Source organism: Vipera ursinii (assembly GCF_947247035.1).
Source record: "Vipera ursinii genome assembly, chromosome: 10".
NCBI classification, from domain to species: domain Eukaryota; kingdom Metazoa; phylum Chordata; class Lepidosauria; order Squamata; family Viperidae; genus Vipera; species Vipera ursinii.
Window position 1 is genome coordinate 22,103,522 of NC_139520.1, and position 26,104 is coordinate 22,129,625.

At 48.7% G+C, this 26,104-nt stretch overlaps 1 protein-coding gene across 1 annotated transcript; it reads right to left on the reverse strand.

Annotated features, from left to right (window-relative positions):
- Positions 1 to 11: 11 nt before the first annotated feature.
- Positions 12 to 26,101, reverse strand: GALNS (galactosamine (N-acetyl)-6-sulfatase). Its single transcript, XM_083370480.1, has 14 exons — positions 25,592 to 26,101; positions 21,943 to 22,066; positions 20,834 to 20,908; positions 19,451 to 19,553; positions 17,637 to 17,780; positions 16,587 to 16,653; positions 16,372 to 16,499; positions 15,322 to 15,461; positions 15,009 to 15,112; positions 12,566 to 12,702; positions 10,772 to 10,874; positions 5,804 to 5,925; positions 2,714 to 2,831; positions 12 to 605 (listed from the first exon to the last, which is right to left on the reverse strand). Exons 1-14 carry the CDS (start codon positions 25,724 to 25,726, stop codon positions 519 to 521), a joined length of 1,587 nt encoding a protein of 528 aa, XP_083226606.1. The 5' UTR covers positions 25,727 to 26,101; the 3' UTR covers positions 12 to 518.
- Positions 26,102 to 26,104: the final 3 nt, after the last annotated feature.

Here is a 26,104-nt window from a genome sequence, read left to right on the forward strand (position 1 = left end):
CAAAAGGCCGCCTAGCCTCCCTGGCTTTATTCTGGCAACCGAACCGCTCAAATATATAAGCAGCCTTCATTTCTTACAAATGCTCAGCAGTATAAAACTTGGCCTCAACAGATACAAAACTAATTCGTTTAAAAAAATAAAAATCACAGTAGCAGAAGCTGCTTCGTGTAAGGATTTGGCGCTTCCCGAAAGGCGGGCGGTTCCAACCACGGAGTATCTGTCTCTTGAAAAGACTTTGCCTGGTCCGGAGATGCCCCCTCGGATCCAGGTGGACGAAAATCTCTCCTCTGCAGCCTCTGAAGGAGACCCTGCGGCTGGCAAGGTGTTTCCTTTCTGGAGAGGCTCCCTTCAGGGAGACCAAAGTCACCCCATTCAAGGACAGAAGACCCCTGTGCCAAAGCAACAACTCTTGCGGTGCTTTCTTCTGGACAAGCAGCAGCCCGAGGCACCTTCCCGAGGCACCTTCCCCGGGGTGGGTGGCAACAGTTGCTGAACAGCGGTTTGCCAAAGCCAGGCCCTCAGTGAGGCCAAAAGCATTTCTTTGGGTCGGGAGGGGGGGATTTCAAACACTTCCCCAGCTTCTCACAGCCTGGAGGAGCCCAGTTCTGGAAGAGAGAGACAGAGGGAGAGAGTTAGCCCTCATCACACATCACTGCAAAAAGCCAGGGCTCTTGGGCCTGCGTGAAGCCAGCCCCAGCTCTCTCGGCTTCCTCAGAAGCGGCACCGTTGCAAAGCTGGTGTGGGGCTTTTTCCTTTGACCGAGATGCAGTGGTTCCCCTTCCGCACTCTAAGGAACCCTCCCCGCCCGGCTTCCGCTTCTGCATGGAAAATGCTCCAAGCATCTGTGCTGGCTGTGGCTGATGGATCATCCCATCTGATCAGAATAGCCACAGTGGGACTCGACACACGCCAACCGGAGAAGAGTGCCCGCTGCAGACCCCCCCAAGCTCCTCAGTGAGAGGCAGAACACCGACAGACCAAAACAAGGAGCCCTGCTAGCCATTCAGAATCCAAAAATAGACTGAACGACAGCTTGACCGGGATGGTATAAGGCAGGGGTAGGCAACCTTGGCTCTTTTAAGATTCGTGGACTTCAACTCCCAGCTGGCTCAGGAATTCTGGGAGCTGGAGTCCACGAGTCATAAAAGAGCCAAGGTTGCCTACCCCTGGTATAAGGTCTCCAGCCTTGAGCAAGGGGTTGGACTAGACGACCTCTGAAATCCCTTCCAACCCTTTGATTCCAGGTTCTATTAGCAGGCGTCACTTGCATACGGGCCTTTTGGGCTTAAAGATACTGTTCTGTGCAACTTGTACAGCATAGTGCTCAAGCCCCCTTGGCCGATGCTCCGCCATTATTTTGCACAGACATGTTTGTGGAGCTTCTCCCAGGAGCCCCGGAGAAGACGGCAGCCTCAGGAGGCCAGGGGTGAGGGCGGTCAGAACATTTGTGCTTTAATGAGCAGTTTGATGGATTAGTCTGGCAACTGATGGATTAGAAGGCATTTACATAGCAACACTGAAGGGGGGAACCAGCCTCGGCCTCGGCGGCTTGCCGGAATTGGCCCAAATTGTGCAGAGGAGAGGCAAAGTCAGGAAGGCGAGAAGGCTCTTCTGGCTTCCAAGGAGGGGGGGGGAAGGGAGAGGGAGGATAACCAGCCCCCGGAGTGATGGGGGTGGGCTGTGTGTCCCTTTCTTGCCCGCTGCTGAAGGCTGCCCCACTCACTTCCATCTCCTGCACAGCACTTACAGCACCTCCCCAGCTCTCCTTTTCTGAAGCCCACCCACCCACGGACGAATCCGGCTGTCAGTTGCTAAAGGGTCGTCTTCCCTCTGCACTGCTGGCCTTCCTTTCATGTTTTCGCCCAGCCAGGGAGCGCAGGAAAGAGGGCCAAGCTCCTCCTGCAGCTCTGCACAGCTGACACCAGGGGGCAATGATGCCCCAGCAGGAGGCCCTGGAAAGCCTCTCCCTCCCTCTCCCTCTCCCTGGGGCTTTCAAAGCCCACTTTCCACCTCCGAAATGCTAGGGGCAGGGAGGGAAACGGTGGAGCAGAAGGCATTACCACGCCATTAAGCTCAGCCTCCTAAGAGCCTCCTGGGCTGCAAAAGGTGTCTCCCGGTTGTCCACCTAAACCATCCGGTGGTTTGTGTGGTTTTGAACTCAGCAGGTTATGTAAAGCAAGCCATTGTGGGCTTGTAAGCCCAATGTAAACCCAGGGAATTGTGGTTTATTTATTAAGACATCAGTCCATAAACCTTGGCTTAGGGCTCTGGGTGAAGCAGAATTCCCTGGTTTCACTGCTGCAAAGGCCAGGTTTTTTCCCTTCTCCTAAATGGACGGTTTTACTGCAGGTTGCTTCCTCTCTGTCTTAGGATCTCACGCTAAACAAAACCAATTAAAATAAGGTTGACAGGACTGAACGGTGACCTTTTGCAACTGACAGCTGCATTTTCTCAAGGGGGGGGGGGTGGTGCTTCAAAGAGGGAAGGTGCCGAAGGTGCAGTGCAGAAGGCCAGCTGGAGAAGGCTGCATCCAAGGATTTGCATTTCAGGTCAAAGTGTAAATCCAGCCTGCAGCAAGTGCAGCTCCAGGCCAGCCGAGAGCTGTAGGGCTATTTCAACGGGGGCTTCTTCCGCCTAAAACACCCTCCACAGGAACCACCCCTCAAAACCTGGACTCAAGCTACCGACAAGGCAGGAAACATCGAGGCCTTACCATGGCCGCCTTGTCACAGACGTTCAGCTGAGGCTGCCCTGGCACCAGCGTGGCCTTGTGCTCCAGGACAATGGGAGAGACTCTTTCCAAGACAGACTGGTATTCGGCGCTGGAGAAGCTGAAATAGAAGCGCAGCCGTCACAGAACCCCGAAGGCAGGGAACCCCGATATACCCGGCCAGAAACACACCCTGCTGCGGTCCCAACTCTTTCCTAAGCCCTACGTTGGTTGAGGACAGACTGGCCACTCATCCCAGCCCACTGAGGCTTTGTAGAATCCCAGATCTGGATGGGCCCATTTGAGGCCATCCAGTCTGAACCCGTTCGAGGCAAGAATCCAAAGGAAAGCAACCCCCACAGAGGACTGTTTAGGATCATCCGGAACAGATCCACGGAAAGGGAACTTCCCTTCTCGCTGGGGGTCAGGGCATGTGGTGCAGGTTTAGCAGATCGCACTGTAAGAATCCAAAGTATTTCTCGCCCATTGATTCCTGATCCTTTTCCGTTAAGGATTCCAGGGGCTGAAACGGAAGATTTCTGCCTCCAGAGCAGATCCCCTACCAGAAGAGTGGCTCCTGGGGCTGAACGGCGACCCCCACCTTTCCCCCGTAGGAGGAAGGTCCCCTGGCCTGAAGAAAACTCCCTGTGCGCTGAGTGCTCTGGGCTGAGGGCAAGAGGTTCGGTGGCTCAGGTTTTATCCTCTGCCTTAAGGAGCAGCTTCGCCCTCCTCCTGCTCCTTGTTTTCACCAGGATTATAAACATTGGCAGGTATTTGTTTAAGTGGATTAATGCTCCTTTTCACTCCGGTATTATTTCAAGCACATCTTAGGGCTTAGACTTAGCGATCTCATTCTGTCTATCATATTAAAAGTCCCTTAGGGAACAAACAACTGCAAATCGCATTCGGAGACAAAATGGAAACGATGGCCCACTCAGGCTTGCCTCTTGCTTCCGGTCTGAGCTCACTGTGGTGCCCAGCTGTCAGGCTGTGGCCAGCCCACTTCCTGCTCCAAGATCAGCCGCAATCACAAGCCTGGGACGTGGCAGCACTTCCCACACACTCCTGTGGCTACCGTCCTCTTGAGCAATCCTCCAGCGCCCCCAAGGAAGTGTGTCGCTGCTTCCAATCCAGCTCCACGGCGGGGCTCAGCAAAGTGGAAGGAAGTTGCCCCGGCTGGTGATCTGATCTTGCTTTCTCAGCTAGGAAGTTAACTTTAAGGGATCCACTGCCCAGCAAAACAGGTCCTGGGCTATGAAGCAGCAGACCCGCTAGAATGGTATTTCACAACCTTGGCAACTTTCAGAGGCCTGGCCTTCAATCCCCAGAATGCAATGAGTTCCCAGCAGGCTGGCTGGGGAATTCTGGGAGTTGGAGTCCAGACCTCTTAAAACCACCAAGGCTGAGAAACACCGCTGTACAGGGACAGGCAAAACTGCCCTAGATGGAGTCTGCTCACCCATCTTTGGTGGCCCAGAACGGCCTGCTTCACTCAAGGCAGAACTGAGCTGTGGTTCTTCTGCCAGCGGGCTCCCAACCTCCCCAAAGGGGAAGGCCGGCAGCACCCATCCATCCACTGGTGGCCGGCCCGTGCAGGTGCCCGCTCTGCTCCCAGGGAGATGTGCTTGGCAAGCGCCATCCGGTCTCAAAGGCCAGCAGCTCCACCCTTGGGAATCAGAGGCACCCTCGCCCGGCAGGCAAGACCAAACGACGACAAGGGAGCTGAGTTTGAATCCAGAATGTTGGTGGGAGCCACGGGGCTGTGCCTGCCCAGGTGTCTCGAATGTCTACACCAAGCGACAGGCCGCTTTACCCCCGGGATGCCCCAAATTTATATTCCATCTCTTCAAGCCTCCCCAAGAGCGGCTGGGAACTGCAGCGGAAGAATGAACGGGAAGAGCGAGCCAGTGCCGGGTGAGCAGCTGGTGTGGAGGAGGCTGCCTGCGAGATCCCCCACCCCCCCACTTGGGAGGAAGGCACAGAGTGGACGAAGTCCAGGGCCATTACACTAATTAACACTTTACCTCCGGGAGGGACCCCAGAGAGCCAATCAGGAATGGAAGGGAGGCCGGAGGTCCCAGGCACAGGTGTGATGTGTGTTTAGCTCATTTAGCGTAATTGTGCTCCCGCAATCTGCCTCCTCTCCTCCCGCTTGAAGCAGATCCGGAGGATGGAGCTCATTCCGTTGTTAACCCTGCTGTGGTCTGCAGCATCATCAGCTTGGAACTGAGAGGAACGGGGGTGGGGTGTTTGGGTCATTTGCAAAGGTGGGGCGGGGGTTTCCTTGGGGGTGGCCACCCGTTCATAGAATTGCTCCCCCTGGGAGGCTGACCCGGCTCCACCTGCAACATAGAAGCTTCTTTCCACGTCCCTTCATCCTTTGCCCCTTTGCGTCGGAGGGCTGTTTGGCCTCTGGTCCAGGGTTACTCAACCTCAGCAACATTAAGCTGTGTGGATTTCAACTCACAGCTGGCTGGGGAATTCTGGGAGTTGAAGTCCAGACATCTTAACGCTGCTGAGGAGGATTAAACTTCACAGCTCCGCTTGCATCTCTACAGAAGAAGCCTCCGTCTCCTCAAGGGCAGTCTATGGGGAAAAAGAGCCAGGAGGCTGCTACTCCCAGTTGTAAAGCTTCCCCTTCCCTGTGGACAAAAATACTCTCGTTTTGCTGGCCTGCAGGCAACAGGGCCCTTGCTGGCACCTGCTCTAAGTCAAATTATCTTTGGGCAAGGAAAAGCTTGCCCCCCCACCCGCCATTAACATAGGCACTCCTGACAGGCTGGCCGCCAAGGGGGATAATTAAGCTACTTACGTTAAGAAAGATACACAGAACATGCCCACTGCCCTAGAGCCCACCCCTGCAAAGGGAATTGACTGCACTGCAAGGAAGAAAAGCTGGGATGTTTCTACCATGACTGGAGACAGCAAGGAGCCTAACACGGGCGCTTTCCACAACTGGAGTGGGGGAGAAAAGAGAGAATCACCAAAGGTCCACCTAGAGCGGAAGAGTCTTCCCTGCCCAGCAGGCCCAGGTAACCCCTTTTCCTTCACTGGACCGGAGGCTCCTCTCGCTCCGCTATCCTCCCCCCTCACCTGATCGGATACTTTTCTCCAGGGTCCTTTCCCAAGTGGAAGATCAGGGGGAGCTTCGAGTGCTCCTCTTGCTCACGGGTGGTGACTCCGGAAACATTCTGCCCTGGGCAGAAATCGATGCCCTAAAGCAGGAAAGGAGGAGGAAGTCAGTAGCGAAGGCCAAAGAGATGGAGCTGCAGAGGCCCAAATGAATTCTGTCTTCCTTCGTCAACATCTCTCCATCCAAGCAGAGGCCACATCTGGACCTTGGTGCATCAAGCTAAAACGCAAATGGTTCCTTTTGGGATCATCTGTCCCTCTCGGTTGCTTACTGCAGTAGACGCTCCACACACCCATCCATCTGTCTATGGAGGCTCTCCGTCATCCAGGTCATGGTTGTCCCAAAGATGCTTTTCCAAAAGGCAACTGGACTTTCTTGGTTTCTTCCTTGAAAATGTTTCACTTCTCATCTAAGAAGCTTCTTCAGTTCTGTTTATTGAAGAAGCTTCTTGGGTGAGAAATGAAACATTTACAAGGAAAAAACCCAGAAAGTCCAGTTGCCTTTGGGGAAATCGCCTTTGGGACGCCCACCCAGAACGTTAGGAATTGCTCGGAAACCACCCTTTGGAGTCGTTCAGCAGCGCACAAGCACACAGGAGCGCAGGCTGGAACATCTCCAGGGCAGCCCAGACGTCCTAGGAACGGCACTGATTCGTGGCAACCTGCCTGGCTAAAAAAGACTTCATGACAGACGAAAACCTTCCCAGCCCTGACTATACCAGCTATCTCACCCTGAACAGGCTGCCCGGATCTACACAGGTGGCAAAAGGAGAACCAGCGTGGCAGAAAATAGGGCAAGTGGGTGAGGCCCAGTTCTCCCCTAGGTAGGTCCTTCCCTCCCTGGGATTTATTTCTTAATTCTTCGTAGGAAAGTACTCGTGGATGGGAGTGCCACCCTCTGCCTCCAAGGCGATCTCCATCCTGGCACGCCTGGACTATATTCTCTCGTTCGACTCTTGCCTCCACCTTGGCAGGGCCAGGGAAGGAATGCATGTGCCTCTTGCAGGAACTTGTCCTCCTTGCCCATCTCTGATGGTCACAGCAGCCCAGATCTCCCCCCCCCAGGCCCTCTTTCCAGACTGCTGTGGCTTCCCAGAATACCAAGGGTGCTATTAAGGGAGGGCGGAGGGGTGGCGCAGCTGCACTCCTGCTTGCACATAAAACAAGCATTCAGCCGAAAGTTTTTCTGCAGACGTCGGAGGGGATGTGATTGGCCAACAATTTTCTAAAAATATCCCGTGTGTCTTTAATGGATAGGCTGGTCAGTGGAGCAGTTAATATTCCGCTTTTCAATAAAGTAAGAAAGGTTAGAAGCTCATGAAATCCCATTTACCTGCGCAGAGCTACAGATTCCTGTCTCCGTAGCTGGAAGGAAGGAAAGAAAGAAAGAAAGAAAGAAAGAAAGAAAAGGCTGGGAGGGTTTTGATAAGCTGCAGCAGGCAACCCATGATGGATCTTAAATGGCTACGGAGGTGATCCACCTTTTCGCCTTCGGTGCCCAGAGACCCAGCAAGCTTTGCTTTTCTGCAAAGAAGCCCGAATCTCTTCTTAGAGAGGAAAATAATACGATGACAACAACAGCAGCTATTAAAAGCCAAAAACCTAATAAAAGCCAAAACCGGAACAATTGTAATTTGGATGCAAATCAAAAAGGCTATTTAATTAAGAGCATGCTAATTAGTATAGCGCTCCTATAGTGTAAATGTGGGGGTTTTGCGCGAGGTAAGAATTTATTCTCCGGATATCTGCTGCCATGCTGTTCTGTTTACAGGGCGCGTTGCCTTCTCACGTTAACACAGGCTTGAAATTAGCCATTCAACTGATCACCAAGGGCGGGTTAAAATCTGCCTGCCAGTCATTAGACACAGATCTCCTCCCTCTGGGTTGCAACGTCACAGAGAGAACAGAGATTTCCAAGTAAGGACGTGCAGGGGAGCACTCTGGCCGTGCCACTGATCCGCTCTCAAGGCCGGCCTTTGTTGAGCCAGCAGGCCACAATCTACTTCTCCCGAGAGCCTGCAGCTCTCCTCCTTCCTTGAGGAGAAACACCAGAGGACATTCTGCTCCCTCCACGTATCTTCGTACCTTTACACATCCTTACTTGGGGCCACTCACAAGTTTCTCCTCTGTACATCTTGTGCACCGCTTAGAACAGTATTTCTCCACCTTGGTGACTTGAAGATGTCTGGATTTCAACTTCCAGCTATGCTGGCTGAGGAGTCCAGACATCTCCAAGTCACCAAGGTTGAGACACACTGGCTTAGGTTGCTACAGCAATCTATTTCGCATTGGCTACTGTGAAGCGGCAGAAGAAGCTGCTGGTCAAGGTTAGCAAATATCACAACTGTAAGGAACAACCGACCTTCGTCAGGGATCCAGTGTGCCTGGTCTGCCTCTGGTGCTGAACCTCCACAGTGCCAATTCCACCCTCTAAAACATGCCAACCATCACGGTCAGCCTGCTTTGGGGTTGTTGTGCTCCTGCATCTGTTTCCCAGCCAACAGCCACAGATGCTCAAGGAATATAAACAAGAAGCTAAGCAGCAGGCAGGGGCCAGCTGGCTTTCCGCAAGTGCCCAGGTTGACATCCCCCGATCTGGCCACCCATCCCCCGGCTGCCCTCTCGATCCCCCTGTTGTGATGCCATCTGCTCAGCCAACCCTGCCTTCCTGAAAAAGGGAGCTAAAACATGCCTTTGGGATGCCAAACCTTTGTAAGGTGAACCGCTGCACTGCTGCATGAGGTTTAGGATAAGGTAGGATCGGATGGGGGAGAGGGAGGAGGGGGGCCATGCTCTGCAAGAAGCAGAGGTTGGACACCAAAACGGTCCACTCCCCAAAACTCCCATCACATCTGGGCAAGGCTGCTTTGGACTTGAGAGACATGAATGGCAAAGAGTGGTGTCCTCATCTGCCCCACTCCAGGCCTGGGAAAGGGCAGCTGGCAACCTCCCCTTATCCTGTAGTAGTGACCCCCCCCCCGGACAGGCTGGGGGGGGGAGTCCTAACATCTCCAAGGCAACATGGCATCTGTACCAAAGACTCTACCTCCTTTCCAAACCTTTAAACTCTCCGGCATCTCTAATTGATTCTCCAGTGCATCTGAGATGTTAATCTGTCTGCCCAGATTTAAAGAGTTATCTATTACTATGTTCAGAAAAAAATGTACCTCCAGAAGTGTAATTTTTCATACCTCAGTTATTTACACCCGTCTTCTAAGCCCTAAACTTCCCTTCTGCTCAACACAACCCATTAATCAAGGGATGACAACTTAAAACTGTGCAAACAAGAACCACTTGTAAATCACAACAGCCCTTTTACAGTTTCTGGATGGCAGCTAAGTAAATATTCTTCCTCGGTCAGTTACAGCTGCAAAACAACTCTGCCAGCTTCTTCTTAGCCAGGTGGATTTCCTGCTGAGTTGGTTTGCATTTCTTCTTTTGGCATTTTGAGAAACACAGGTGCTTTTTGCAAGAATGGTGCCCTCTCCTGATAAGCTAAGATAAATAGAGTTGGGCAAATCTGGGACAAAGTTCCACATCCAGAGCAAAAGTCTAACCACAGTTGAAGAACCAGCTGTACCTGAGAAGGAGATTCCTACTCCGATCACTTCACACAGCTGAGAGAACGACACCTTTGGGTCTCCAGTCTCTTTCGGGGAATGTCACCTGGCCTGGTCAACCAAAAGGAACACTCATTTCCTCCATTATCCGAGCCTTGAACTGAGGCACACCAGCCACTTCAGGACATGTGTTGGATCCCAAGACGCCTCTAGATAAATTCTGCATTATTCCCTTGGGTCCAGTAGAGCAAAACATCCAATTAAAAAGCTGATTCATATACCACTGAGGAGGTCTCAGCCACTGGCTGGCTGTTACAATCCCTGTTCTCATGTTCAATATACGTGTTTAATATTTCCTTTTCATAAAGGAACCAACAACCTCAAGTGGCCGTTGTTTATGTATCTCCCAGCCTCACTATCAATAATATTGATAAGAAAACTGGAGACAACAAAAAGGAGATTAAATAGCAATTATTTGCCATTTAAGCAGGGGTTTGGACTAGAAGACCTCCAAGGTCCCTTCCAACTTTTATTGTTATTATTATTATTATACTTCAGGAGTGTTTCAAGCATCTGCAATCAAAAATGTAATGATATTCTGCATTCTATTTTTAAAAAACAGCTATTAGTGTTGCACCAGAAGGAGAAATTGTAGTCCTCGCACAATCTTCATGGTGGTTCTGTCCACTAATTAAGTGCTCCACTTGTACCCACACCAACCGCAGACAACACAAGCAGCAGGAAAGCAATGGATTTTAATCACCCTATGATGTACAGTATAATTGCTGACTTTTATCAACTAGCAGTTAAATACAGACTTAGAAAGGAATAAACATTCCATAATTGCCTGTCTGCCACCACTCACAGGGGGATAACCTTGGGACAGGTAGCTCCATTATAAAAGCTGTGCTCTTTCTCACAGACACACCAGGCAGACGTGCCTGCAGCAAGAGATCCAAGGCAAAGACAGGCCTGAGTTGCTTATCTTGACCAGAGAAACAAGGCACGTCCGAGTGCAACTGGGAAAGGCTCTCCTCCTCCTCTCCCCAAGGGCTGTTACGGAGACCTTGTAGAACAGCAGCCGAAAGACTGGGGAGAGAAGCAGAAGCCGCCTCCAGGAAAAGGTAAGCACATTGGAAGGGTTAGCCTGGTGTCTTTAAAAATTCTGGGAGTTGAAGTCCACGTGTCTTAAAGTTGCCATGTTTGAAAACAGTTAGTCTAAATGTTTCTTTTTCATACAATATGGATCCTCGCTAAAAGCTTTTTAACACCTTTGTAACTCCCTTAAAACTATTCGAGGTAGATGTTTTGATGAGAGAAGCGTCACTTCTGAAAATAGGAAGGAAGGAAGGAAAGAATTTTCAATTACCTGGCTGAACTCCTCCCAGGAATTGCTCCAGGTCCAGTAATGGGCCTTATAAAGCCCAATCCGCACTGCCATCATCTCGTTGCCACGGTAATAAAATATGGGCCTGATGGAGAGAGGATGGGGAGGGACAAAGAGAGATGTACAGCCACATGAGAAATGTAACATGTCCAAACAAGTTGCTTCCTCCCCACCCCCCCCCCCCCCAGCTACAGAGATAAGGGAGACAAACTCTTCAGCAAAGCCTGACTGGCGACTCCGCTATCAGCCGGCAGCAGGCGGCCTCCTAATAGCCCTTCTGCAAGGTTTTCAATTAGCATTTTTTAAAGCGTCCATCAAGAGGAGAGCTTGCCTAGCAGAGTCAGAATGAAACCTCAGACCCATTGTCTTGCCAGCAATGGTTCATCCTTGAACTACCAGCTTATGTAACTTCACACGGAGGAGTCCGCTGACTTAAAATACTCAAGGGAGAAAGGCACCTGTCTGATGGAGATGCCAAAGATACAGGAGGCCAAATTGCCAGCTGATAGCCAGGAAAAGCCAAGCTTTGTCAATTTGCTTTGAACTTGAATAGAGCAACATACATACTGCTCAAAAAAATAAAGGGAACACAAGATAAGACATCCTACTATTAAATACAGTACATTGTGTTGTTTAAGTGTTCCCTTTATTTTTTTGAGCAGTGTATGTTTCCTTCAATTATTTTTCAAAAAAGAAAAGAAAAGAATGCACCACATTATTTGTACAAACTCAATGTTGTGGAATTGGGAGATGGGAAGTACGTCATTATTTCCTGGAATTATGTGACTTTTAATTGACCAAATTAATTAATCAGGCTGAGTGAACTTTAGACCAATCGTGCTGGTATCCTATATTGTATTGTGTCTGTAGCTTGACCTAAAACCTTAGCAACAGAACTTAGAAAAAGGCCACAGTCCCATAACCTAAGCAGAGCAATTGGGGTGAAGGACACTGAAGTAAAAGCATCATCTATTAAATCTGCATACTTTAATGCAAGGATGAACAAACGTGTGGTGCTCCTGTGTTGCTAAACTCCAACATCCGGTCATGGCTTATGACATGGAATGTGGAAAAAAGCCTCTCACTTCTGGCTCAACAGAGGGAAAACAAAACCTATTCTACTTGGTCCGCATACTGTATCTCTGTAGTAATTAGGGAGATCTATGGAACAGCAGAGTAACGCTAAGCTACATGGAATGACAAGGCAGTCACCAAGGTATGTTTTGCACTCCAGATACAACATCTGCAAAAGCTTCAGGAAGCAGGTGCTTCATCCTCACAGGAGTAACCCTTCTATAATAGGTAAAGGTAAAGGTTCCCCCGCACATGCGTGCTAGTCGTTTCCGACTCTAGGGGCCGGTGCTCATCTCCATTTCAAAGCCAAAGAGCCAGCGCTTGTCCGAGGACGTCTCCGTGGTCATGTGGCTGGCATGACTAGACGCCAAAGGTGCACGGAACGCTGTTACCTTCCCACTGTAGTGGTCCCGATTTTTCTACTTGCATTTTTTACGTGCTTTTGAACCGCTAGGTTGGCAGAAGCTGGGACGAGTAACAGGCGCTCAGTCTGCTACGCGGCACTCGGGATTCGACCCGCCAAACTGCCGACCTTCTGATCGACAAGCTCAGCGTCCCAACCCACTGAGCCACCGCGTCCCTTCTATAATAAGAGGCTCCAAAAACAGCCAACTATTTCTGCTGCACCTCAGTAAGGCTGAGGGTGGGGAGTGGGGATCGGCAGAAAACTACAAGGGGTGTGTGTGTGTGCTCACAACTCACCTGTCAATTAGTTTGCCTTGCAGGAGGACAGGCAGGAGGTCGATGCCGTCGATCTGCCTGTCACTGGGAGGCTGCAGTCCTGCCAGGGAGAGGCAAGTGGTGAAGAGATCCATCACGTTGGCCAGCTGATAACTCACCTGCAAGCCGCAAGACGAGAGCGTGCGTGGAAACTTTTGCTTCAACGACACAAGGCTGAAAGATTTATCTCTGGACTTTCTACCCAGCCACAGGATTTGCAGAGACGTGTTTCAATCAGGGTCCTTATGCAGGAAAAGCGGGGTGCTCTGCTTCTTCTTCAAGGGGGTTGGCTTTGTTCTGCCCAAACTAAGTACCCAGATTCTTAAACATGCTTTTTCAAAAGGCAACTGGACTTTCTTTGTGTTGTTTTTTTTTGTTATGCTTTACTGAAACAAAGTCCAGTTGACTTTTGAAAAAGCACCTTTGGGATAACCAGGACTGGATGACGGAGAGTAGACATTTACCCAGATTCTTGATCTCCCAAGTGACTGAGAGAGATACTGAGGACCTTCAAAGCAATTTGGGATGCTGTAGCCACAATCACCAGCAGGGTTCTCCAGAAGAGCACCATTTCCCACCTTGGCAACTTTAAGAGGTGTGGAATTCTGGGAGTTAAAAATCCACACTTCTTTAAGTTGCCAAGGTTGAGAAATGTTGTTCTGGACTACTGAAGGATGTCGGAGACGCAGAAAAACCAGAATTTCAACCCGACACAAAAATTCCAGGGCTGAGATTCTGGGATGCAGCTACAGAGGAAACCCCGAGCAGCAGCAGCAGCATTTTCCCACACCAGAGATGGGCGGTCAGATCCCTGTGAGTGGAACGTTTGGATAAAAGGATCTTTTTATTCCTGCCTTGCATAAAAACGTCCAACAGCCCAGGATGGGTCTATGGTAATTCGTCCTGGCAGCTCGCCATGGCCAACTTGCCGTGGGACAAGAGCTACACCAATATCAAAGAAATGGTGGAACAGAATCATTTAAAAAAGGATGCAAATGGAGGGACAGAATGAAATGTGAATGAGAAAAATTAAAATATTTTTTTTACTTATTTTAAATAATTAAATTGAATTGTCAAATTGTCCCACAGCGAGTTGGCTGAGGCAAGTTGTCCCGTTCCACCCAGGACTGCCGGCAACCACCTGGCTCTTCTTCTCCATTATTCCACCGAGCCTGGAGAGGATCAGCTCATTTTCAACAGCCCGTTCTGTCACTAGTCTCCCACCCTGCTCCCTGCGTGAAGGACAGAAAACTTCTTAAAAGAAGCTAAATGCCAATGTTACAGCTACTTGGGTTTATCTGCAGCACCATACTGGAGAGATAAAATCTGGGGTGGGGGTGGAAGCAGGAGGAGGCTGCTAGGGGTGGCGGGGAGGGGGGGTGCCCTCTCCTATTTTCCGAGGGTGAATGGAACACTTTCCTTCCTTTGCCATTCCCGTCACAAAATGGGGAAGAGAACATTCTGAAGCGTCGTGGCTCGGTAAAAAATAAATAAAGCCAGAGGAGCTAGATCAGATATTTCTCATATCAGCAAACAACAGCCCATATTATCATGCGCGAGAAGAGGGGGTCTTATATATGTTTTATAAACTCTCAGCACATACAGAGCGTCTTTAAGAAAATGAAATCCTTTTTGCCGCGGGCCACATCGGGAGAAGAACTAGCCGGCCCCGGCGTTATCAGCGCTTTCAAGCTCTAACTCCGAATCAAAGGCGGCAATTAATAAAGTTGCCCCCGCCAGGAATGGAAAGGAGGAAAGCTAAATATTTGAAACTGGGTGAACAAATGTCAGGGTGTTTTTAAATAAAATCCTTTTACATTTATCACAGCAAGCAGACCTGATATCCCTGTCTAATTCAATTTCAATTTGTGCCTTGTGGGAGATAGTGAAGAAAAGGTTGCAGTGCTGTCTTTGGCTTGATATGTTCTTTTCCCCTTCAGGGAGCAGAACCGGGGGGGGGGGGGGGGGCGGGGGGAGAAGACGGAAAGGGGGGGCTGGAGGAGGAGAAGGACGGAAAGGAGCACAAAAATGCAAACTCCTGCAGCCGCATCCTTCGGGAAAGCAGAGGCAGCAGGTGAACTCACCCAGAAAACCCTGTTCACAGGCAGTCCTTGAGGCACCATTCTAATGGAGCCTGCCAATTACGGTCCTAAGTGGCAATGGCCGTAAAATGGATCAGCCACGTGACTGACCTGATTTTACTACCCTTATTAGTAGGTAAACAAATCCAGTCTTCCCTATGGTGCAGGTCTGTCAAAAGCTGGAAGTAAGTGACAGAACGTGAAAAGAATTCAAACCATCTGTTTTCTACAACCCATCAGGGAATGCCGTTATTATTCCTATAGATCTACAGGGTGCCATATAAAGCCAAAGTACTGTAAGTCCTACAGAGAAGATTTCCCCCTCCCCCGGCCCAGATTCCCACCTGTCCCGCAGGTATGTGTCCTGGCCACCAGGCAATAGCAGGCTCTCTCATACCACCTTCAAACGTCGTTTCCTTGCCACACAGGAAAGGTCCATTGCTGCCTCCTGGAGAGAGAGAGAAAAAGATGCCAGAACAGAGACAGGTAGAATCTGAATTCAGGCTAACGGACTAATAAGTCATTCAAAAGGACACTGTCAACTTGACTCCCCCACCCCCGATATAAATATTTATTTCTAGATGCCTTTGGTAGAAAGCAAATCAGCTTCCAATATTCTGTCCCAACACTACCAAGGTCCAGTCCGAGCAAACTGACCTTGTTCTGGGGCTGAAATGAGGGCGGCCCCATTGTCAGATGTAAAAAACACAAGGGTGTTGTTGCTGATGCCCAGGTTTTGAAGGTGCCTAAGAATTTGCCCAATGCTGAAGTCAATTTCCCGCACAGCATCGCCATACCTAAGAGACAGGGAGAAGAAATTACAAAGCAATCGAGATGGAGATGAAGGTATCTGGGGATACTCCGTGTGTATGTGCGTGTGTGTACAGACATGCGTGTGTATGGTGCAAAGCATTTGCAAAGTCCCTTATATATATAAACAGTATTATTTATGAGTGAACATCCCACATATACTGCTCTCAGAGCAGCTAATAATACAAGAATACCACATTATAAAAACAACTATGTTTCAAAAAGGTCCAAATAAATAAAAAATTTAAAGGCCTTGCCTGTAATAATACTTCTTTTACAAAAGAAATGTTAATACAAATTGTTTCTAATCGTATTTGCATCTATAAAACTACACTTATATAGAATGCTCATTCTACCTAGCCAAGCAGGTAAAAGATGGGGGGGGAGTTTTCCCAGTAAAATAGCAGTGAAAAGAAGAGGGGTGAGACTAAGCAGAGGACACACCATCACAGTAAAAAGCAAGGAGCATAATAGTAAATTCTTGTGTTGTGTAAGGATTATTTCTCTGAAAGGAAGAAATAAGATTTTAGGGGGCCTCCAGAGCTGATTATTGCTGGCAGCGTTTGCATTTTTTTTTTTGCTTGGCTTCTCCTTGATTTTTTCCACTGTCTCTTTTTCCAGCTCGGAGCCGTGGTATATAGAATAATAACTACTGTTACTGCAGAAGCTCCTTAGGTCAGAGCCCAAGGGGCACTATGCTGAAGTCAGAACTGGCTGGGGAATTCTGGGAGTTGAAGTCCACACATCCCTGTCCAGCCTCTGCAATTCTGTGGAACACAGAGAGTTTAAACCCTGCACAGGTACCTCCCCTAAGTCAGACTATAAAGACCGCTTGGGGATTCTCTCTTGGGACAACGTGGAAGGGAAAGGAGAATATGTTGCTCAAAACCAACTTACAGTCCTCTTTGGCTTGTGCCTAGGAATTCCCTGGAGGCGTACACAGGAGCGTGGGTGGCATCGATGGCCCAATAGAGGAAAAATGGCTGATGGCTGGCTTGCTGGCTGCTTATGAAATCCAGGGCTTCCTGGAAGAGAGGAGCAACTTTCAATGGGGTCGCCCAGGCTGCAGAAAGGACCTCTGGGTTTGAAACAGGTTCTCGGAACAAAATTACCTGTAAATACATTTGAGTTAGGTTTGCTTCTCCTGACTTACGATCAATTTTTACATCTTCGTAATACCTACAATAGAAAAGACAACCAGAAAAATATTTGTTGTATTTTTAGGAATGCAAAAATAAAGGAATATGGCTTTTCTCCCCGATACAAGCTGTTGCTGATAGCAGCAACATTCAACCCAATAAGTCAAGCTATTTTGCTCAATTTCTTGTTGTTCTTCATTCTGACTCATTTCCTCATCTCGCTACTTTAGAAAAGTCTCTGTGAAAATTGTGTGTACTCTTTTCCATACGCAATGTACATATGTTTTTGCCAGCTACCTTCCCTAGCGTGTTTGTGTGTGTGCTTTTTGATGCAGGTTTGAAAGGTGTGGACCCTGCTGCTTTACTCAGAAAAGCACTATCAGTTTATATGAGTCTTGGTTCAGATACTAATTCAGGAGCTGCAAGCTGGGAACTTCCCTGTTAAAATATGAACTGACTTTTTCTTACCTCTTAGCAGATAATAATGTGAAGGATAAACTGTATTTCATGTTTGAAGCTTTTAGTGTTTAACGTGAGCTACCCGGAATGCGTAGGATAGATGGGCTGTAAATGTATCAATAAAAAAAGTGAAATAAAGTCGGACGGGCATGAAGTGGGAGGCTGGCCTTTCCTGAATTGCAATGATTAAAGTACAACCCTGTTCTGTTAATGGAGTCCACAAATAATTTACTACATGTAGTATTTTCTCAGTGAATGGGCTCAGATCTCTCAATGCACTTTCAAGGTGATGTTTTCATCATTTTCACTGCGAGTAGTTTTACTGTGGCAGAAATTCTGGGACGTGAGGACCTGCCCAGGTATGCGGTCTAGAAACCTGCAGCCTCACTCAGGGTCTCTTCAGGAAAGGAAAGCAACGCAACCACTACTCAAACGTGGCCAGAAGAAAAGCAAGAGAATACAGTCCAAAGCTGCCCACTCTAATGATGCCCAAACCCACTTGAGCGGAACTAGTGAAGGAACACAGAGAAGTGAGCGATATAAAAAAAAGAAAAGCAAGGCTACCTGCCGATCATGTCCATATCCCTATAAACGGGAATGTTGGGGATGGCTTTGTTATCGTACGGTCCAAAATGGCAATTGGGGGATCCAAACCAGCTGTCAAATCCATGCCGCAGGGGAAGGAACTGAGGTTGGTGGCCCAGGTGCCTAGAAAAGATGGATTAGCCAAAGAGGGGGGAATCTGCATCAGAGGGCAGCCAGCAGCTCCTACGCCCAATTAAAAAAAATAAATCACATTTCAGGGAACCGGAGGATGAAAATAACACCCACAGCCAAGTAGCCAGCACTGGAAGACTTCTTTGCTTTACCTCACGTCTTCAGTCTTTCCAGCTCATTCCGCCCACTTCTCAAAGCTTCTTTGCTTGGCTCCTTCCTCTCCGCCCTCACCGTCCTGCCCTGAGCCATGCTACCTATTCGTTTTCAAAACCACTGTGCCATCTCTCAAAACCAGGATTTCCAGGGCAATTTATAACCCAAACCATTTTCTGTATTGCTCCTCACCATTCTCAGGGAGCCGCTCAGCAGCCCCTCCGGTTCCTTGGTGGTCTTCAACGGGGCAGAGGATCAATTGCAAATAAGGGTGGGGGGAAAAATGAGCCGCTCACAAAGGGCTCGCCGGACCCGCACTTGCCTGCCAGGCTCAAAATTGCCCTCCAGCGGAGAAAAATGCAGGAAGCAGCATAGCCAGGTGCTTTTGCCTGGGCTTGCACAAGACCGTGTGACTCCCAGGAAACAGGCATTCACTACACCTCCTGCCCGTCACCTGAAAGGCCTATTTTCCTGGAGCCGGGTGGCCACTTCAGGGTCAAATGACTGCACAGCCCTCATCAGAGCTCTTGTTTCAGTCAAGTCTTCCTTTGAATTTGACTGGAGAGGAAAGCAAACTACCCAAGAGCTTGAGCAACTAAAACTGCCAGAAGACCTGCAGATCTTTGGCCCTGGACTGAGCTGGCCTGGGCTGGTAATCAGCTGACTGGAAAGGATGCATTTATGGGAGCTTCCTCTTCCAGTTACGGCGCCCTTGTGCTGCTTGAATGTGTTGCCCAACATGCCTGCAGCCTCTGTGGAGAGCGCCTGGTTGGGGAATAATCTGCCACAGAACAATCAGGGACTAACGAACAAGTGACAAATAGGAGGAACACTAACACTTCTCTCTCTCTCTCTCTCCTCTCTCTCCTCTCTCTCTCTCTCTCTCTCTCTCTCCTATTTTTCTGTGGATCAAAAAACACACTCTTTTGCAGCTGCTGCAAGCTTCTTTTTAACAACCGTGATTTATGTAGGCGAATCATTCCCAGCGGCCAGGCTGTTTCTGTTCTTAACACCTGCGCCAGCACTACCGAGGTGGCCCATCAATTTAAATGATCCAACTCTCTGCTCATTTAAAGATGCTTCCAGGATGCAGTGCAGGCAGATTGAGGTCAATAGTTGCTCACCAGCAATCCATTTACCCTCTGCCCATCTAGATTATGGCCCGACTCTTCAAAGGTGTGCTAACAACATCAATCCTTTTTCCTGTGGGAATGATACATCTAACTGGGATCAGAGAGAGGCACTTTCCCCACTGGGAGGAAAGTGCCACATCTCCGTATTCCAAGGGGGGTCAAAACCAGAAGAATTGACAACCAGGTACAACCACTGCAGCATTGTCATTGGTGATGAAAAGAAATGCAAGATGCACGTGGATAGCTCAGAAATCAATCACAGCACGCGGTTATCCAGAGAGCCTGCCTAGATTTCTGAAGACTTTCAGACTGAAAAGAACAGTTCCCCTACAAAATAAAGCACAGAGATATAAAGTAGCCGGAAGAAAACTTTACCATTTGCCAACTATCTTATTGGCGTAGCCTGCTTTCTTCAGCAATTCTGGAAGGAGCAGCTCAGAATCCAGGATGCCCCCAGTTACTTCCTGGGGCGTGTAGGCTGCATGAAGAGAAGAACACTTTAGATAAATAAGCCACGGGAATTGGTTTTGTGAGCTGGTGCTCTCTCTCCTGAACAAGTCTGAGGGTCGTTGAAGGATTAGAGGCATCTAAGCCAGGCTATGCCAAACACGCCAAGAATAGATTCCAAAAAACCGTCTCTTGGGTTCCATTCAAAGTATGCATAATTCTTTACATCTGGAAAAGCAAAAAGCCATACTGGGGTTTTTAAATACACAGGATATAAAAGGGAAGGGGTAAAACACTAACCCAGCAAATATAATTGTGTGTCATATACTGAGCAGCAAACCTGGCCCATCTTCCTTCACAAACAAGCAGAGAAGCAGGCTTTTCACAAGGCACAGAGAGCAGATCCCATTTCAGTCACCTACTTCTCTCCTGGCTCTAAATCCCCAATGCTAGTCTTTGGGTGAGGTGGGCTGGAGAAGACTTCTGTCTTCAAGAACTACTCAATGTCAGTGCAAGCCCCTGAGGGTTAAACTGAGAGCCTTGTAACTCCCAGCATAGCCATTTAACAGAGGACTTTTCAATAACCCTAGATAGCACACCTCTATTACTTAAGCCATCGCCCAGAAAGGCAACAGAGAGGCCCTTAGCCTATTTTAGATGCTGCACACATTCTTCCGTGACTCTCTTGCCCTTGTCGTTCTGTGAAAAGCCCTCCTCTTCCAGCAGAGAGAGAAACACCCACACTTGCCAGCATGCAGCATGCATCAATCTGGAGCTGTAAAGGCATGCTTCAAAACATATGGTCTCCTCTAGCATCTGCCATTTTGGAACAAACAATTCTAATGCCAGCTAGATTGGCCTCCAATCAGCTCAAGCTGGCATCTCCCCATAAAAATCCTGGAGCAAAGTGCTCATTATGGGCAGCTTAGTGATGCCCTCCAGATGCCCTTGCTGAGTTTAGAGAAGAAAATCTTTCTGTTAAAAGAGTAAATTTCAAACAGATTGCTGAACTACAATAACACGCAACTACTTTAGTTCCTCTTTTGTTGAATGTTCCTTAACCCATTCGGCAGCGGAAACAAGCACACTTAGCCCAAATTCTAGAATACAAGCTGCATTAAGACTGTTTGAAAACACTTTAAGACCTTGATGGAGATTCTCTCCTCGTGGAAGTTTAAACCATGCAAAATTCTGAGGTTGCCTCTTCCTCTCTCTTTGCAAGTTAGCCAAATGCACCCTGTGAGTCTCCCTTAACTTGGAACTGGGAAGCCAGATCCTGCCCTCAGCTTCTCTTGCAGGAAGAGGACCTACCGTTTCTGGCATGGGCATTGGTGGTATAGAAGCCATTCCTTATAGGGAGACGGCCTGTCAGGAGAGCTGCCCTGGCTGAAGAGAGAAGATAAACATGAAGATGACAGCAGATCCATTAACCCTGACTTTATTTCATTGTACCCAATGGGATTTTTTGGCCACAAACCATAAATGCTGGTTTTCAGCAAAAAAAATGTTGCAGATTGCAGTCTGCAAGATGCTGCAAACTGCCATAAATGCAGGCCAGTTGCCAAGTGCCCAAAGTGCAATCATATGACTTGGGGGGAGGCAGCAGTCAGAACTTTAAAGGTGGATGATAAATAGCTTTGGGAAGCTCCGTCAGAACTTCGAACAGTTGTTAAACAGCATAAGTTGAGGACTATCCCTAATTGCCACAATTCTAATGTGTAGAACTTTATCCTAACAGCAGTTGGGGAGCCTGGATGAACTACTAGGCTATCAGATGAACTGAACTATTGTGGAGAACTGAACATTTTTTCAGGCACTTTGTAGATCCACTAACATAGGAGTCCCCAACTCCCAATCTGTGGACTGGTACCGGGCCACGGCATGCCAGCAACCGGTCCACACAAAGAAGCAAAGCCCCATCCATAGGATGCAGGCAGCACACAAAACTATGCACTCTCCGGTCCGTGGAAAAAGCTTTCTCCATAGAATCGGTCCCTGGTACCCAAAAGGTTGTGGACCTCTGGATTAACAGGAGCATTTAATCTGTAACACAAAAGACCTGTGGCTGCACAGTAGTTTGGGTAATGCTACATCTTAGCACAGCACTAAATAATTAAACCATGGAGGGCATAGTTTCAATAAAGGAGAATATTTGTAGCTTAGGGTTGAAATGAGATGCTCTCTGAGCTGGTTGTTTTCTGGCAGATGTTTCGTTACCCAAACTAGGTAACATCACTGATGTTACCTCACTTGGGCAATGAAACATCAGCCAGAAAACAACCGAGCTCAGAGAGCACCAAGGACCCCTCAGGGTGTAATTTTGCCTACCGTGAAGGAATGGTCCAGCTAAGGATTGGATCAAGCCCAGCTTTTTATCCACAGGCCTGTGACATTTCCCTGAGATTCTCAAGTCTACTTACATGGTGAACAGAGAGGATTGGCAGTGTAGAAGCTTGTGAAAAGCATGCCTTCTGCAGCCATCTGGTCTAAGTTAGGGGTTTCTTTGGATGGATTTCCAAACACACCTAAGTCTCCCCAACCCATCTGAAAAAACACAAGCAGGCAAGAAAAATGAAAGCCTTCATTCTATGTATATGTCTGCTTATTAGGGCTTTCAGCCCCCCCCCCCAAGCGGCATTTTTACAAAGTCAGCTTATTGCCCCCAACAATCTGGGTCCTCATTTTACCTACCTGGGAAGGATGGAAGGCTGAGTCAACCTTGAGCCTGGTGGGACTCGAACCTGCACTAATTGCAGGCAGCTGGTGTTACTTAAGGAGGCATCAGCCCACTGCTCCACCAAGGCTCTTTTTCTCATTCAGGTAGTTAAAAGAATCGCTCGAGGATCCAGAATGGCAACGTCCACTTATGAGGGGATCATTTCTTTCCACGGTGTTATGGAAAAGGGGAGAAAGCTTGCAACTTTGCAGAGTCCCATATTAACGAAGCCTCACACAGATTATCAACCAAGGGCGGATACTGGCTGTTTGCTCTGGGACAATAAGGAACCCAAGCAATCAAACTAAGAATTTATTTATTTATTTATTATTTATTTATTCGTTTTATATACCACCCTTCTCCCGGAGGACTCAGGGCGGTGTACAGAGCAAAGTAAGTATACAATAAACCAACAATAAAACAAATAAAACCCCAGATCTACAAATAAAACCCCAAATCTATCAGGCCAGGCCGGCTTGCTGGAATAGATAGGTTTTTAAATCTCGCCGAAAGGTGCGAAGGTCGGGGGCCATCCGGATTTCGGCTGGTAAGTGGTTCCAGAGGACTGGCGCACCCACCCAGAATGCTCTCCCCCTGGGGGTCACCAGCCGGCATTCTCTGACCAGTGGCACCCTGAGGAGGCCCTCTCTGTGGGAGCGCACAGGACGGAGGGGTGTTGACGCTGGCAGTAGGTGCTCCCGTAGGTATTCCGGACCCATGCCATGTAGGGCTTTGTATGTCATCACTACCACCTTGAATTTCACCCGGAAGGCAACTGGAAGCCAGTGCAGCTCACGAAGCAGAGGTGTAATATGGGAGTATCGGGGAGCCCCCAAAAGCGTCCGTGCAGCTGCACTCTGTACCAGCTGAAGCTTCCAAGTGATTCTCAAGGGCAGTCCCATGTAAAGAGCGTTGCAGTAGTCAAGACGAGAGGTCACAAGTGCATGGGTGACTGTACGTAAGGCATCCAGGTCCAGATAGGGTCGTAGCTGGCGCACCAGACGAACCTGAGTGAAAGCCCCCCTAGTCACAGCTCCTATGTGATCTTCTATGTGATAACTGACATCCTTCTGGGGGAACATTTATATCCGAAGTCTTTGGTCTCCATCCACAATCACCATGGGGCTCAGAACTGATCAAACTAGGATAATATTCCTGCTATTTTTTCTTATAGGAGAGGCTGCTTTTGAGCACAGTTTGGTTTTAAGCTAAAAGTATGAAAGACTATTGACTTACTGGTGACCCTCACAACAACTCAAGGCAATTCTGCAAGCAAATTATCTACTCCATTTGGCGTAAGTCATTTTGTGGTCGTCGTGTGAATTTTCCATTCAGCTTTATAAAATTAAAGGAAAATCCAGGGAAATGGTGCCAGGCCTGACTTTTCTATACTGGCACCTGCAGCTCCACACTCTTAGCCAGACTTCATTTACAACTTTTTTTAATGACACTTATATACTGAAAAATAATAAAAAGAGAAAAAAAGAGCTTTTTTGCTGTAGAGAAAAATAGGCAAAACAACAGGAACTTTCTTCTAAGGAATACACATGCTCATGTTCACACCAACAATTTCCAGCAACAAAAACAGAGCATTAAAAATAGCACACTAAATAAGGAGGCCCATTAGGAAATTCTTTGCTAATAGTTCAGTCAGCAGAAAATTGGAATAATTTCCTTAAAGTGCTTGATGAATCATAATCACAGAAACAGTTCAGGAGCCCAGAGTTGAATTCTAAAGCAGGTATACATTACTACTAGGCCTTTTCCTGAAATGGAGGGGCAGATTTCAGCATGTCTAGGCAAAGCCCATGACCCTTACTTACTGAGAGGACACAAGTCCTTCTTCAGACAGTCCAGGTGAGATGCTGAAAAAAGAGGTGCCCCAGTCTCAGTGAGGCCATTCCATCACCCTGTTCAAAACCAAAATACTACTGTAATACTTTCTGCTATGTATTCACAATGAACAGTAATTAATATTTATGTGTATTTATGTGTAAAGGGTCGCGGTGGCTCAGTGGGTTAGGACGCTGAGCTTGTCGATCAGAAGGTCGGCAGTTTGGCGGGTCGAATCCCGAGTGCCGCGTAACAGTGAGCGCCTGTTCTCATCCCAGCTTCTGCCAACCTAGCAGTTCAAAAGCACGTAAAAAATGCAAGTAGAAAAATAGGGACCACTACGGTGGGAAGGTAACAGCATTCCATGCGCCTTTGGTGTCTAGTCATTCTGGCCACATGACCACGGAGATGTCCTCGGACAAGCACTGGCTCTTTGGCTTTGAAATGGAGATGAGCACCGGCCCCTAGAGTCGGAAACGACTAGCACGCATGTGCGGGGGAACCTTTACCTTTACCTTATGTGTAAGGGTGTGGATATATTCATGTATATGTACATAGCATGTCTATATGTGTTATGTACATGTACACTTTTTAGAGCAAGCAACAGAATTTCATTAATATGTGCCAGTGTGCCCACTGTAAAAAAATGACAATAAAGCTTATCTTATACTGGAAATGTGCAATAGGAGAAGGTCCCAATTCATAATATAACCATTTTTCTGCACAGAGTAACAACCTTTGGGATCCGGGTCTGCCAAAGTAGTGTAAGATTATAAGTAGTAGAGTCACTTTGGAATGAGATGGATGGCATACAAATTTAATAAACAAGGACTAGCCCTCAATATTTCTTCCAAAAATCTGGTAGTATCCATAGAGATTGACCGGTCCATAAAGATTTTCAAGCTAAAGCTACTTATCCCTGGCAGAAAGAGACCGGAAACTTCCAGAAACTTGGAGTGGAGGAATTTCAAGACTGCACATCAGACAAAAAAAGGCAAAAAGGCTCCCAGTGAAATTCAGGTCAGTTGGGGCCCAGAGGTGGACAGGACCTGCTGCTTACGATTTCCAAGAGCTGCAAATTCAGTGGAACATAGTTGCTTTTTCCCCCTCCCCACAAAATGAGCTGCCAAGGGGCCCAGGGATGGTTTTCAGGCACTTCCCATGGATTTCCCATTTGTTCTAAGGGCTGAGAAGCCGGACTAAGGGTGGAAAGGCTCCTGCCAGGCTGGACTTTGAGATGGCAAATTGAAGCCCAGGAAGAAGGGCCGGAACTTGGATCTCTGAAAGTGACCTGGGGTTTTCTGAAAAGGAGACCACCAGGAGATCCCTAGGAAATCCGGTATAACTCTCCTGAGACTGCGCAGTGATAATAATAAAATAGCAACAATAATGAAAGCCTTTCCGCCTGGGCGTTTATCTAGAGTCCAGCTGGACCGGGCGGGGGCTTTCCGTCTGCCCCCTCCAGCCAACTCCGCCCCTCCCCCCCAAAAGCCCCCCCGGAATGAGGCGCCCGCGCTCACGTCGTCCATCAGCAGCAGGACCAGGTTGGGCGCCGCCGGGGCCCAGGAGGGGTCGGCAGCCGCCGCCAGGCGCCACGCGAGGGCCAGGCCCCAAAGGGCCGGCATCCCCCGCCGCCGCCAGGGCTGCGTCTCCATGGCAACGCTCAGGTTGAGCGACCCCGCCGAGGGACCGAAAAAGCCGAACGCAAAGGAGGCGAGCGGCCAGGCGGAGGAGTCACTCCCTCTTCCGGCTCCTCATCGAAGGTGAGGGCTAAAACCGACCAGCGGGAGGAGGTCCTTCGCGCCTGAGGGGAAAGGCCCTTCCGTTCGGCACACTTCCTATTTTTACGCGCCGGGCCGCTGGCGGGCGCTTTAGAGCGGCCGCGGAATACAGAAATAAACCCTCGGCCCGCCCCAAGACCCGCACGGGGCCTTCGAAACGAAACCGGAAGTGTAAAACTACGAGGAAACCCTCCTTGCTCTTTCCCCTCGAGCAGGATTTAGGGGGAGGCGGCGACGAACGGGTCACGCGCT

Coding starts and splice junctions, on each gene's coding strand:
- GALNS (XM_083370480.1), bottom strand. CDS start 25,726: ATGGAGACGCAGCCCTGGCGGCGGCGGGGGATGCCGGCCCTTTGGGGC. Junction 20,909..21,942: donor CAATCCTCTCTGTTCACCAT/GTAAGTAGACTT, acceptor TTCTCTCTTCAG/CCAGGGCAGCTCTCCTGACA. Junction 10,875..12,565: donor CAAGGCAAACTAATTGACAG/GTGAGTTGTGAG, acceptor TCTCTCCATCAG/GCCCATATTTTATTACCGTG.